This window comes from Ammospiza caudacuta, chromosome 10 (genome assembly GCF_027887145.1).
Source record: "Ammospiza caudacuta isolate bAmmCau1 chromosome 10, bAmmCau1.pri, whole genome shotgun sequence".
NCBI lineage: Eukaryota > Metazoa > Chordata > Aves > Passeriformes > Passerellidae > Ammospiza > Ammospiza caudacuta.
Window position 1 is genome coordinate 13,772,202 of NC_080602.1, and position 12,968 is coordinate 13,785,169.

The 12,968-nt window shown below is 43.0% G+C and overlaps 2 protein-coding genes across 2 annotated transcripts in view; one reads left to right on the forward strand and one right to left on the reverse strand.

The window, feature by feature from the left end:
• Positions 1–113: 113 nt before the first annotated feature.
• LARP6 (La ribonucleoprotein 6, translational regulator) lies at positions 114–7,410 on the reverse strand. The gene is made up of 3 exons (XM_058811297.1): positions 7,211–7,410; positions 3,200–3,392; positions 114–2,090 (listed from the first exon to the last, which is right to left on the reverse strand). The coding sequence occupies exons 1-3, from the start codon at positions 7,408–7,410 to the stop codon at positions 1,020–1,022; spliced, it is 1,464 nt and encodes a 487-aa protein (XP_058667280.1). The 3' UTR covers positions 114–1,019.
• A 2,483-nt stretch (positions 7,411–9,893) lies between these two features.
• LRRC49 (leucine rich repeat containing 49) overlaps positions 9,894–12,968 on the forward strand; it is a 40,490-nt gene continuing 37,415 nt past the window's right edge. The window contains exons 1-3 of the mRNA XM_058811429.1: positions 9,894–10,104; positions 10,729–10,791; positions 11,161–11,248. Of these exons, the coding sequence (XP_058667412.1) occupies positions 10,051–10,104; positions 10,729–10,791; positions 11,161–11,248 (205 nt within the window). The 5' untranslated portion in view covers positions 9,894–10,050. The remainder of the gene's footprint in view (positions 10,105–10,728; positions 10,792–11,160; positions 11,249–12,968) is intronic.

Here is a 12,968-nt window from a genome sequence, read left to right on the forward strand (position 1 = left end):
GAGTAACTGCTACTGGCATTTCATGTGGTATAAGATAAGGTTTAAGTTATCTATTCATGTGCAGCTCAACTTATTTTTTAAGTAAACAAAATAGATCTAGAGTTAATAGTTTTATTTCCATCTGATTATACAAGAGAACACTTACAGAGCAGTTTCCAGTGCTCAGAGTCTTTACTCATGAAAATGCACACTGGTTCAATACAAGCAGTCTTGAACAATACAGCTTTGGTGATGTATGTGAGAACAATTGCTCACTGTGGCATTGGTTTCTCTGTTCCTTCTGAGGCAAACACAGGCAGTCCTCAAAACCTCAGCTCCCTGTGATGAGACTGGTAACCATTCCATAGCTTTTCATAATATAGTCACTAAAGTGTAAGTACACACTGCTCCCCAAGATCCTAGCTTGGCAGATAATGTACTTACATCAATGATTTATATGGCTGATTGAATATTTAGGTGTTTCAAAATAATACATTAAAAAGAATGGATGCAGGTAGAGGCCCTGCATTAGCTAAGCGATTCAGCTGATTAAAAGGCTGGCACATCCCTCCTGTGAGCCCTAGAGAGTGGGCATTTGTTAGATTGGAGTGGAGAGGGCTCTGGGGGAAGATCTCATCAAGGTTTTTAAATATCTGATGAGAAGAAGTAAAGTTGGAGCCAGGCACTTGTCAGCAATACCCAGTAACAGGAAAAGGGGCCCAGACTGGTTCTGTGTGGGTGGCTGAACAAGGGAATGCTCACCCAGACAGGCTTGGGAGTCTGTCCTTGCAGACACTCAAACCTATCAGTGACTTGTAGCTTTAGCAAAGGAGGTGGACTGGGCAATCTCCAGAGATGCCTTCCAGCCTCATCTGTTCTGTGAAGAAAATATACAAATATACAAATGATAAAGTCTCTATATAAATACAAAAGCTTTTAAAATTAAATACTGACTTAACTGAGTCACTCAAGTGACAGTTTTTCATCAGGCTTGGTCAACAGCAGTTGGCTGATTCGTGAAACTGTTTTTAAAGAATAGTCTATTCACCCTTCATAGCCTTCCTTCTTTCACAGCCATTGTGGAATCCTTTGGTGCCATCAGGACCTTTAGGCAGCCTCAGCACCCCTACAGGGAGACCGTCTGCATTTTGTATTTTCCGAGCCAACATGGGGCTGCTGACAGGGCTCTTCTCTTGGGTCAGAGTTTGTGCTTTCCTTCTCTGCACCCAGGGGCTCCCAGAAGGAGTGATGCTGCTATCTGAGGAATAATCAGTGTATTTCCTTGGAATTTCAGGACTAGTGCTTGCGTTAATCTTGCTGTCTTCAGCCAGTGGAGATTTTTTCGTTCCTTTTCTTAGTGAAGGTGGACTGTTCCAAGGACTTGATCTGGGTGACATGTTAGGACTCAAATGGTTGTTAGGGTGGATGATGGGGCTCAGTTTACTCGTGGTATTTGCTGTGGTACATTTGCGTCCTGACCGTGGTGACGTGGGATTGCTCTCTGGGTCAGAAGAGCTGTTGGCTGAAGATTCATCACCAGCAAACTGAAGTTCCTCAACTCTCTTGTTAAGGGATCGAGCCTTCTTAAGGCTCTTGCTGGTATCTTCATCACGGTTCTTGTCTTTGGGAACTTTTTTCTTTGGTGGTTTCATGCCTATTTGGACAACCTTCATGCCGGTCTCTTTGTTTTCAGCACACATGAACTCATGAGCACGTACAGCAGCTTCTACTTCTTCAAATTCTATAATTGCACATTGCTGGGTTCCCAGCTGGGTGTACCTATTGCTGACCCTCCTGATATCAGATGGGAGATCCCTGCCAGGCTTGAGAATACGAACTGATGAAATTGCACCAAAAGTTACAAAGGCTTTGAGGAGGTGCTCCATTATCCTTTCTTGCATGCATCCGTTTTCTTCTTTGTTAAGGGCCTGCAGCTCAGAAATCAGGTGGATATCATATACCAGTAGCATCCTGGTTGGGACATTTTCACTTGGAAACACTGGAACTGGAGTATTTCTTCGAACCTTTTTGTTATCATCATTGAGCTCCAGAGTGCTGGAGTACTTCAGTGCATAGGCTGTGGTTCTCCAGTCACGGGTAAGGTGTTTCACCTTCGGGACAGACACTGGTTAAGCACCACAACTGAGCAAACCAAATCAAACTAGTCACTGAATTTTAAAGCAGATGCAGGCTTCAGTCTACAAGCAGAACCCTAGATTTAAGTTTCATGTAGCAGACTTACTGAGAAAGTATACAGTTGTCATGCTGTAATGGGCGTCAGTGAGCTCCTGTAAAGCTCATGTCCTGTTGAATCAAATGAAAACAGGAACTGGCACTAAAGCTCAAACTAGGAATCATTACTACATCTGAAAGCCTGCTCAAGTAGTGCTTGGTCATTCCACATCTAGGCCTGAACCATGATCAAAATGTATGTTCTATGGAGGTTATCTTTGCCAAACAAGAAGTTTTGTTAAGTTTAAGTCTTCATTGTGTTGAACTGATCTTTCCTCCCTCAAAAATCACAGTCTAGAAAACACCCCAAACTTTTCCATTTTCATTAGATGTTTATAACGAGTTTATCTGTTACCAGTATAATCTGAAGTGGTTTGAGGAAATTGAGAGTGCCTTAACTTCTAGACTGAATAACTCTGCAAAACAATGAGATATAGAATCTTGACAAAGTGTTTCTAGTGTAACTCTAGAAATCAGTTATGTACAGATTTACATAGGTCTTTCTAATATATGGAGAAATGTATTTTTCTCCTTACATTTCTAATGTAAGGAGAAAAAAACCAAAAAACTCCAAGTCTAAGGGATGTTGGTTACCAGATAATTTATACTACTCTTCAGTTTTAGTTCTCTGTCCAAAAGTCAGATTCACTGTTCCTTCTCAGAGACAGGAACATAACTTTACCAGGATTACCCAGCTGTTCATGAGTAGTTGTCATGGAAATTAATTTTATCTAATGTCCTCCTGTCTCAAAGAATGATAATTTAAAAGCATAGAGGATTTAAAGCCAATTATTTCCCTAACCAATCATCAACGAGTTCAGCAGTGAAAGTTCTGGATGAGTACAAACCTAACCATCATAGCAAAACCAGGCAGATAAAGAGAAAGACTATAAAGTTGCCTGTATAAAATGTTACTTTAATCTCTTCTACTATTTTTAGATTCATCAGGCTTGCATGAGACCCTTCAAGTCTTAAAAAGTTAACTTACCTTCTTAAATGAAGTGAGGAGTTTAACACTGACATAGCCCATCTTATTTCTTCTCACATGCTTCAGAAGGAAGGCATCTTTCTCAAGGTTCTCATCTGAGAAGTAATATTCAATCTGTGCTATTAACTTCTGGATCAGATCATTTTCTGGTGGTTTCCAGTTCTGGTCAGAGTCATCATCATTTTCCCCACCACTGGAAAACAGTTAAATCATTTTATCAACAGATCTTCATTTTCTATTAGTGGATTCAAATAGCCTTTCAAAATGAAAGGGCATAACCATTATGGTTCCAACTGACCCTAGATGTGGGCACTGGACAGGTTTGACCCCCCCAGCAGAGCCAGCAGGCTCAGAGCATGAGGCTTTCCAGTCAACACAAGGACTCGAGTTCCTGAGCCCGTTCCAAAAGCTGATCTCAGTGCAGAACAATGAGACATCTACACTAATGGCTTGAAAGCACTGACAACTCAAACCCTACACCAAAACATGAAATGAAGGTGCCCTGGCACTTTGTGCTATACAAAGTTCCTCCAGTTACAGTGTTATATTTTTCAGTGTGATGCTATTAAACATAGGCCTGACCTTTATGTGCTTCATGAGTAGTGTCACATACCAGAGAATGAATATTCCAACTGGATGCAGTCATGATTTCTTAAACCTCCTCACTACATGGATGCGGGAGCTGATATCCAGGGAGTAAGGAGGACTGACAGGATTGTCGCAATTTTATAGGTCACTTCCAGAGTGACAGAGTAACATAACCAGAGGTTTAGCACAGGGGCTAAACCTGCTGGCTTGTGTACCTCAGGAACATGTTTATATGCACACATGCAGGCTCCTCATGAGCAATGACCTCATGAGGTCATCCTCATGTCTTCTCTTTATCTCCCATATTGTCTGGGTACCTTGCCAAAATGGAGCACTGTTGAGCATTCTATTCCTCAAAAAATACTGCAGCCATGGATTCAAGATAAACATCTTGCCACATGCAATGTTTGTTGCTGTAATAGAAATTTCCATTTACAGGTGACAAAAATGAAGAGTCATTTTTTCAAGCTGTTAATGGTCTAGTTTTGTGGGATCATCATGAAAGTTTCTGTTAAAAAAAATAAAAACATCCACTAAGTAGCCCATAAGTTGTGTACTAGTTTGTTCTCCCAGGTACATTAGTAATGAAAAGAAGGAGCCATGCATTTCCCCAAAATTGTCTTAAGTAGCTTTTTCAGGCTTTGGAATCCTTAGGAAAAGGAGCAGGCATCACACTGGAGTGCTGTGAGGCCAGTCTGGCAGGGAGGATGCAGCCTGCTGGATCCCCTGCCCTGGACAGGTCTGTGCACGGTGACAGAGGCAGTGACGGCAGTGCTGTGGCCGTGCTGCTCTCTGGAGAGAGTGGGTGGCTCAGGGGGCTCTGCACAGGAACTCTGCCTGCTGCTGGCACCACTTACAGCAGCTCTCTGGCACCTGGCTGTTTGAAGCTTACAGTACATTTAATTGTTATGGTTCTTCTCATGGTAGGTCAGCACATCTGATATGTGGATACTTGCACAGTCCTGGAAGTCTCCCTGTTAAAAATCTCCCCAGCCTTTAATAGGGGACAGTTCAAAGGAATGACAAGAATGAGAGACCAGGACAAAGAATTTCTGTTATTTGGCGAAGCCAGAAGTGGAGGATGATAGATGAAGTTACAGTCAGGATGGTGAAAAATATCCAGTACCCAGCTGTGGGTGCTGGTTTCAGAAGGAAGCAAAAACCAATGGTGTTTGTTTTTCATTCATGATAATCCCTTCCTACAACTTCATTTACTACTGATTCAGAATTAGTCTGGGTACAAGAAGCTTGGAACACTTCAGCCTTTTTGCAAATCCACACTCTGCTAGGAAAACCTTGCCTTTAGTTCTGGATCAGGCTTACATTTGTTTTATTAGCATAGATATTTGCAGGTGTTTGTTTAGAGACAAAAAGGGGTGTTGTGCTTTGGAAAACAACAAAAATGAATTGCATGTTTGCAGAGAACTACAGCATTGTCACACTGAATCAGGGTGAAACATTTCACCTCTCAAATATTGGTCCCAGTTTAACCTGTACACTATTTCTATGTTTGGCAGACACGTCAGTTTTTACAAAATCTTATGGGCTCTTACAGCAGCTCTCACTAAATGCTGCATGGAAATACAATAAATGCAGAAATTTGTAACTAGCTCCATGTTAATTTGTGATAATGATCAACTTGTAGCACCTCTCAGGTATCAAATGTATTACAAAATTAGTTGATAAATAATTTCAGTCAACATTGACAAAGAACCAAACCCTAGTAGTTATTCACAGCTTTATTTTTTTATTCAGAACTTTGTGATGATTTGCTTGTAAAGCAGAATGAAAAACAATCAGCATGGTGACTCATCTGGTCATTAGTCACACAAGAAACTAAACCTATCTACAGAGAGAGCAGATTTGGAATTTTAAATATCTCACAATATATTAAATTGTTTGGATAGCATCTAACCTTCTGAAAAATTTTAGCTGAGTCTCCAAATGAATGAAGTTTTGCATTAATAAACACTGTGTGACAATGTAATTTATAAGTTCCAAGAGTACAGTCACTCAAGGGCAGTCCACGTTTGTTAACAAAACCATGAATACAGCACTGGGTGCCTACTGATGGCAAGCAGTCTGCTTCAGCTGGAGAGTGGGATGGCTCATTCCCAGCAGTTTTAGATCATCCCTAATAATTTTCCTAATGTTTGTAAATAATTTCCTGTCAGATGCTGCATTCCCAAAAAAGGAAATCCTTAGGTAAGGTTATTTGTAAATGGCAGGAGCATGTGTAAACTCCATTCACCTACTTTTGATGTGGAGTTTTTAGAGTTCTCTCCATGGCAATACCTCTGACCTTTCCAGATCAGGAGAAGGCCCTTTACAAAAAGGCAACCTCCATAAGAATTGAATATACAACAACACTGTCAGCAGACATTTCTGAAGACAATACCTACTGCAGACGATTAAATAAGTTACATTTAAGAATATTTAAGAGCTATTGTCTTCCAAAGCTTGGAAAAATAACCATGTTATTTTTTCCTAATCTAGGCCAGAGCTAGAAGCTCTTCACAAGTAATACTATCATAGATAACAAATGTAAATAATATTCTGATTTTAAGAAATCAGTACATGGAATCCAATATTGTAGGCTGCTGTACATTTTTGTAAAAATACAACAGTCACATATGATTTTGGAATAACTAAGCTGACTCAGTTTAAAAACCTTAACTGCACTGTGCCTAGCTCTGTTCAACTCCTGTTTCTGTAGTCCATAGTTGACAGTTTTGGCAGCTACAGAAAATGTCTCACTCCCCTACAACCCCTCTGTAATTTAAAATACTACATTGCAGTTCATTCTGAGTCAGTGCTAGGTATGAAGTTAGAAAATCAGTTAGAAATAATAAATGTTCAAATAGAATACTGAATTTCTTGCTACTGTACATAAATTTTTATGTGACAATTTCTGACTCCATCTGCAGATTTACTACAGACCACAGGATAAACTACAACTAGTAGGTCATTGTCTTCCTACAGTTTGCTGGCACAAAAATCCTGGATGTTCCTTTTACAAGTAAGAGATTCTGGCTATTTCAGGCCGCCCAGCCAAAACGGGCAAAAAGAGGGAAAAAACCAAAACACCAAACCCCAAAACGAAACTCTAAAACACAGCTACAGCTAACCCCCCAAATCTTTCTGTAAAACGCAGTGAGTTGGAAATGTCACTGCGGGCATCAGAGCCCGGCGTTTCTGGCTGCGGGGAGCCCCGGGCCCGGCAGTCCCGTCGGGGGCTGTGGGGGCAGCCCGGCGGAGCCATCGGTGCTGCGGGCAGCTCCCTGCCGGCTCTCCGTGCTGGAGGCTTTCCAGCGCCTCCCACCCGCCCCTCGGCGTTGCATCAGCCGGGCCCGCTCCGTTCCGGGGGTGTCGGCGGCGGCCCCGCCGCTCGCCCCGCGCAGCCCGCCCTGCCCGGGGGCTCACCTGGAACGCCCGCAGCGCCCCGACTCCTCCTCGCTGCAGCTGGGGCACCGCGCTCCGCCGCCGCCCTCCTCCTCCTCGTCCTCCTCGTCCTCTTCGGCGGCCGCCTGGACGGCCACTAGGATCTGCACGGGGCCGCTCCCCGCCGGCAACTCCGGCGCGGCGGGCGCGGCCCCGGGCTCGGCCGGCTGCGGCTGGGCCATGGAGCTCCCCGGCCGGGCTCAGTCCGCGATGCCCCGGGTTGCGACAGCCGCCGGCCGCCTCCCCTCCTGTCCCCCCGCGTCCCCTCCCGCTGGGGCGGCGCTCCCAGCTCCACTCCCCCGGCGCGGCCGCACGGCAGCGGGAGGGTCCGACCCTCCTCCAGCCATGCCGCCCCCGGGCCCGCCGGGCAGCTGAGGAGTCCTTCCCTTGACGGCTGAGCAGGGACTGCTTTTGTTTCACCAGAAAACAACGGGCTCCTCGCCGGAAAGCAGCGGTTCGGCTGCTCCTCTTCTCCTGGTGCAGCCTTGGGGCTGCGCCGCCGCTCCCTGACTAGAGCGTTGTGTTTCTGAAAGTCAGAAAGGTTTCGCTGGGGTAAGTGTGGTTTAAATGCCGAGGGTGAGATTTGGAAAGAAGATACACGAGTGAACAAGGACATGATTGGATACGTGCTGGTTTTGCAGAGGAGTCTCCTCTATAGTTCTGCATGGCACTTACACAGAATAAAAATATTCCCCCTTAAGGACTAATTAAAATAGAGGCCCTCTTTCTGAAACACTTAGGCAGTGATTATTTTGAACTTAAGACTATTGCACTATATTTCAGTGGACTGTTTCAGCTACTAAAGTGAAATTAGCGTTCATGTGCTAAATATTAGAATCAAAAGCTTTTCAATTTACCATGTAAATATTCATTCACTATCTGTACCCAAACTGCTAAATGATTTTCAAGTCACAGCTTCCTTTATGACATCCTTGTTTATGTTTGAATTGCTTCAATATTTTCTTCTTAAAAATTTGGGGGGACAAAGAGTGAGACTGCACTCATGGCCAGTTCTTCTCATTACTGTGGCAAACAGTCCTCATGAGTCAGGTTTGCTGGCATGGACACATTCTGAGATTGCCCTGCCCCAGGCTTTGGCTGATTTTTAAATGTGCCTTAAGCAATAAAGTATTTTGTTTATGAAATATGCTTACAAGCACCACTAACCAAATCTCTAGTTGTCTGCTGATGGAACATTCTGTATTATGTCTTGGGTAATGCATCACTTTGCTGTTTTTTTTCCAGTGGACAGAGAAATACAAACACAAATTACACATTCTAGGCAAGAATATGGACAGGGGCTGTGGGTCAGATTTTGTATGAGTTCATGGAAGTTGTTTGCCTCCCTGGGCACAAACAAGGTCAGGAGTATGAACAAAGAAGTATTTTATGCTACCCAAATAGCTAACTCAAACGATGTTTGAGAGAGACCTTTCAGTTAATCTGACATATCTTTCTGTCAAGGTTGAGGGAACTTGATTTTATAGCAAAGGACACTAGATGTGTTTATTTGTTCTACCAGTGGTCGCAGCACAGAACTGGCTTTTGACCAGATGAAGACTGATGTAATTTCAAACACTGTTGATTAGATTTCCATTGAAATTGCCAGACTGATGGTTTTTGGGTTTGTTTGTTTTGTTTTATTTTCTTTTTAATGTAAGAGTTCTCTATAATGCCTAACTTCCATTAGAGATAAAGCAGTATTTGTAAACACAGCAGAACTTAAAACTACATGTATTAATGTAGAGAAGTCCCTTAGAGGGAAACCCATGGCTCACTGGTATGCAGTAAATATCATAAACCCATGAACCTCAACTGCACAACCAAAATCTGCACGGATTTCTTATGGTGCATTTTCCAGCAGATGAAATATAAAATGACAATACAAGAAGCTAAACCTGGAATATTTATTTATTTGTGTGGCCAGGCATTGGAATAGGTTGCCCGGGGGGGTGTTTAAGAGGGTCTGGATCTGCACTGGATCATGTGGTTTGTGGTTTAGGGGTTACAGTTGTAGTGCTGGGTTAACATTTGGACTTGATTATCTTAAAGGTCCCTTCCAACCTTGATGATTCCATGATTCTGATTGGGAAAGACACCATGAGGCAATTCACAGCCCTTCCACGCACTGGCAGCCACACCGTTATTTTTCCTGCCACTAATTTCTTGATGAGTGTATTTAAAAGCATCCGCTATGCATCAGCGGAGCTTCTGGGCTCCAGGAGCTGCTGCAGGATCAGCACCAGGAGCTTGCACAGGTTGACTGTCGCATTTTGTGATTGTCACATTTGGTGACCACTCTATGCCCACAAAAGAAAATTTCCTGAGGCACGACAGGGGCCATCTAGCTTCTGGATTTGTCACGGATTTTCACACAGAGCCACTTGTTCGTAGAATTCAGAAAAATACAATCATAATATGTGCTTTTTACTGTGGGGCAGTGGGGTGTGGGCGACACCGCACACAGCAGGACGACCACAGAGAGCCCCATCCATCCACCCATCCGTCTACCCGTTCGTCCATCCATCCGTCCATCCGTCCGTCCCTGTCCCCTCACGGTTTCCCGCCCCTCACGGTTTCCCAGCCCTCACGGTTTCCCGCCCCTCACGGTTTCCCAGCCCTCACGGTTTCCCGCCCCTCGGCACCGCCCCAGACAGAGGGCGGGGCGGAAACCGCGGTGTCCGGGGTAACGGCGGAGCCATTTCTGACAGGGCGGCGGCGGCGTGGGGCCGTGCGGGCTTGTTTGGCACCGCGGAGCTCTGACAGGCTGCTTGAGGCCGCCGGGGGCCGAGGGACTGCGCGGGGCCGTGGGGCAGCGGGCCATGGTGCCCAGCAAGGGCCGGCCCGGCCGGGGCCCGCGGGCCGCGCCCGCAGCGGTAGGTGCTGAGGGGCTGGGGTGCCGGGGGTGCCGGGGCGGCGCCGGGGTGGGTGCTGCGGGGCTGGGGTGCCGGCGGTGCCGGGGTGGGTGCTGCGGGGCTGGGTGCTGCGGGGCTGGGGTGCCGGCGGCGCCGGGGTGGGTGCTGCCAGGGTTGGGGCGCCGGTGGGCGGTAGCGCCCCGACATCATTGTGCCGTGCTGGGAGGTGCATGGATGAGCCGCTCGGTTCTGTGCTCCAGTGAGATGTCTCGGTTTTGTCGCATAAATCTAGCTCAAAGACCAACATGTTTCGTCTTTTGAAAATACAAGGCGTGATAAAATGCAAATACTTGTTTTCTTCACACTGAGAGATATATCTCTATGTAAGTCACGCTTTCAGTGTATTTTTAAAGCTAAAACCAGTGTGATTTTTGTAAACGAAAAATTTCATGTTACTTAGAGCTGTGATGTATTCTTCATAGTATTTTGCAAAATAGTTCCTTTCTTGGTAGATTTTCCTGTTGAAAATAGCTTTATTGTTTAAAAAGCAGTTCTATTGACATGTAATATCAATATTGCAATCAACAATTGTATTGATATTTCTGAGAAAGGTAGCATTTAATTTAATCTTCTTCCAATTTGCAGGTTAATAATTGTGGTCTCCAGCTGGTCATCCAGACCTCATCAATACCAGAAAAAACCAAACCGGTAATTATTACCTTTCCTTGGATAGCTGAATTAACAAATGTAATTGTATGATACAGATGAATTTGTATGCTTTCAAATAGGAATTACCTTTTCAGGACTCATCTGTTGACTTACAATATCTAATGTATCTGATAGTATTTTTTTATTTTATTTAATCCTATTAAAACATAGGGTTGTACTGTAGCCTGCCGTAAGCACTATATATATATATATATATATGTATAAATCATATATATATGATTTCTTAATCTTCTATCTGTAACTCTCTCCTGTAATTCCTGAGAGCTGTTAGTACTGAGGCTGTATTTGTGTAAAGACATTATTTGCATTTGCAAATTCCTAACATTTGTCTATAATATTGTGTTACAGTTTGAATTCAGAATAAATAAAGAGCAGTCATCTTTCCACAATAGGCTTCTGCAGCATGATCTGGAAAAAAACTACTCTGGAAGACTAGGTAATATTCCATAAAGTTTGGTTTGTTTGTCTTTTGTATCTGTTTTGTTCTTTAAAAGGCAAGGAAAGATTGTATCATTACTAGAAAATATAAGAGTGACAGTGTTTCCTACTTGGCTACAGTAATTCAATGTGATTACTGTTGCATCATGGCCTTAACCCACTGCTTGGCTTTTTTTCATCCTTTTTTTTCCCCCTTGTGGAAGAGTATTTTTTTCTTCTACCTACAAAGCCACAACCTATCAAGTGCACTATTCTATATTCCCTCAATAGCCACACAATTGTCTAAAGTAACATTTTACTGGATGTTTAACATTTTAATATGTTTAGACAAAATTAGTTTCTAATTTAGAACTGTGATATTGAGAGATAGTTTTTCAATTGTGCTTGCATGCTCTTGGCTTTGCCAAGCAAGATATTGCTGCTATCACTCCTGACTGTGGTGAGGACTGGAAAAGACTTGAAAGAACACTTCTGCCTTGTGCTGCTGCTTGCCTATGATTGGTGTGAGTGGAAGATTAATTTAGTTATCATGGCAACCCTTTATTGAGTCTGGTAAAAAACTGAAGGCCAGCAACCATTCAGAATTGGATACTGTGCAAGTGGAGTAAATGTAAGTCTGCAGTTTGATTTTTAACAGTATTAAGTCCTTTGGTGTGTAATAAGCAGCTCTATCTCCCAGCACCATCCAGTCTGACAGAATTTTCTGGTTTTCTGGTGAAGCAGAGCACAGGGTCTTCATCAGGATTTGGGGAGGTTTCTATTCACACCCCTACAAAATTCAGAGCATGAGCAGAGAGCCACATTTTTAGTTCACATGCTTCAGGTAACAGTGGGATCTCCTCATTAGTCTGTATTTTACTGGGAGCCTTACCAAAGGTATTTCCTAGTGCTCCCTTAGGATGTTAAGAGAGGTCCATAGACCATTGTCAGGAGGCTGCTAGAAATCTTTTTCCAAAATATAATACAGGCATTGAAATGAATGCTTTTTATAAAACTTTCTTTAACAAAAGGGCAGTAATAGGGATCTCTTACATGCCTTTAGGAGGATGACAGTAGAAAAAAGTCACTTTACTGCTATCCTGTCGTGTTTAAGACTGATAATTTTAAGTTTCTGGTCTTATGTTTATGGGCTTAAAAACCTATGACACAACTAAAGTAAGATTTTTGCAACAAGGTTAATTGATTTTTATATTTTGGGGACTTTTTAACAGTTTTGATTTTGAAGGATGCATAGAGAATGTTGTTAGAGTAGCTAATGATAAAATTCAAGAGTAGCACTGAAAAGATTGTAAATTGACTGACAAATTGTTTTACTCAAACAGATAGCTAATAGTATATTTCACACAACAATGGACTCATTGCTATGGTAATAAAACACTTATCTTGCAGATTTCATGTTTTCCCTGCTAACTTATTTGATTTATTTGAAGAAAGAGGAAAAAAAGGGCAAGCATACAGAAGTCAAGCCAGTATTTTCAGTAGTGTGCATGCACAATGGTCCATTTTTGACCAATATTTTTCAGTGGATCATTTTCTAAATAAGCCAAAGCTCACAGAACACATTTGTTGATTAATTTTACAGGTATTTTTAGACAACTTCCCTTTTTTCCTTGTATATTATTGAAATGCATGAGGATGAATTTATAAATATGCTTTCAAGGGCTGCCTATTTTTTGATAATGGAGTGAAATACCAATGATCACTAGGTATTGTGTGCA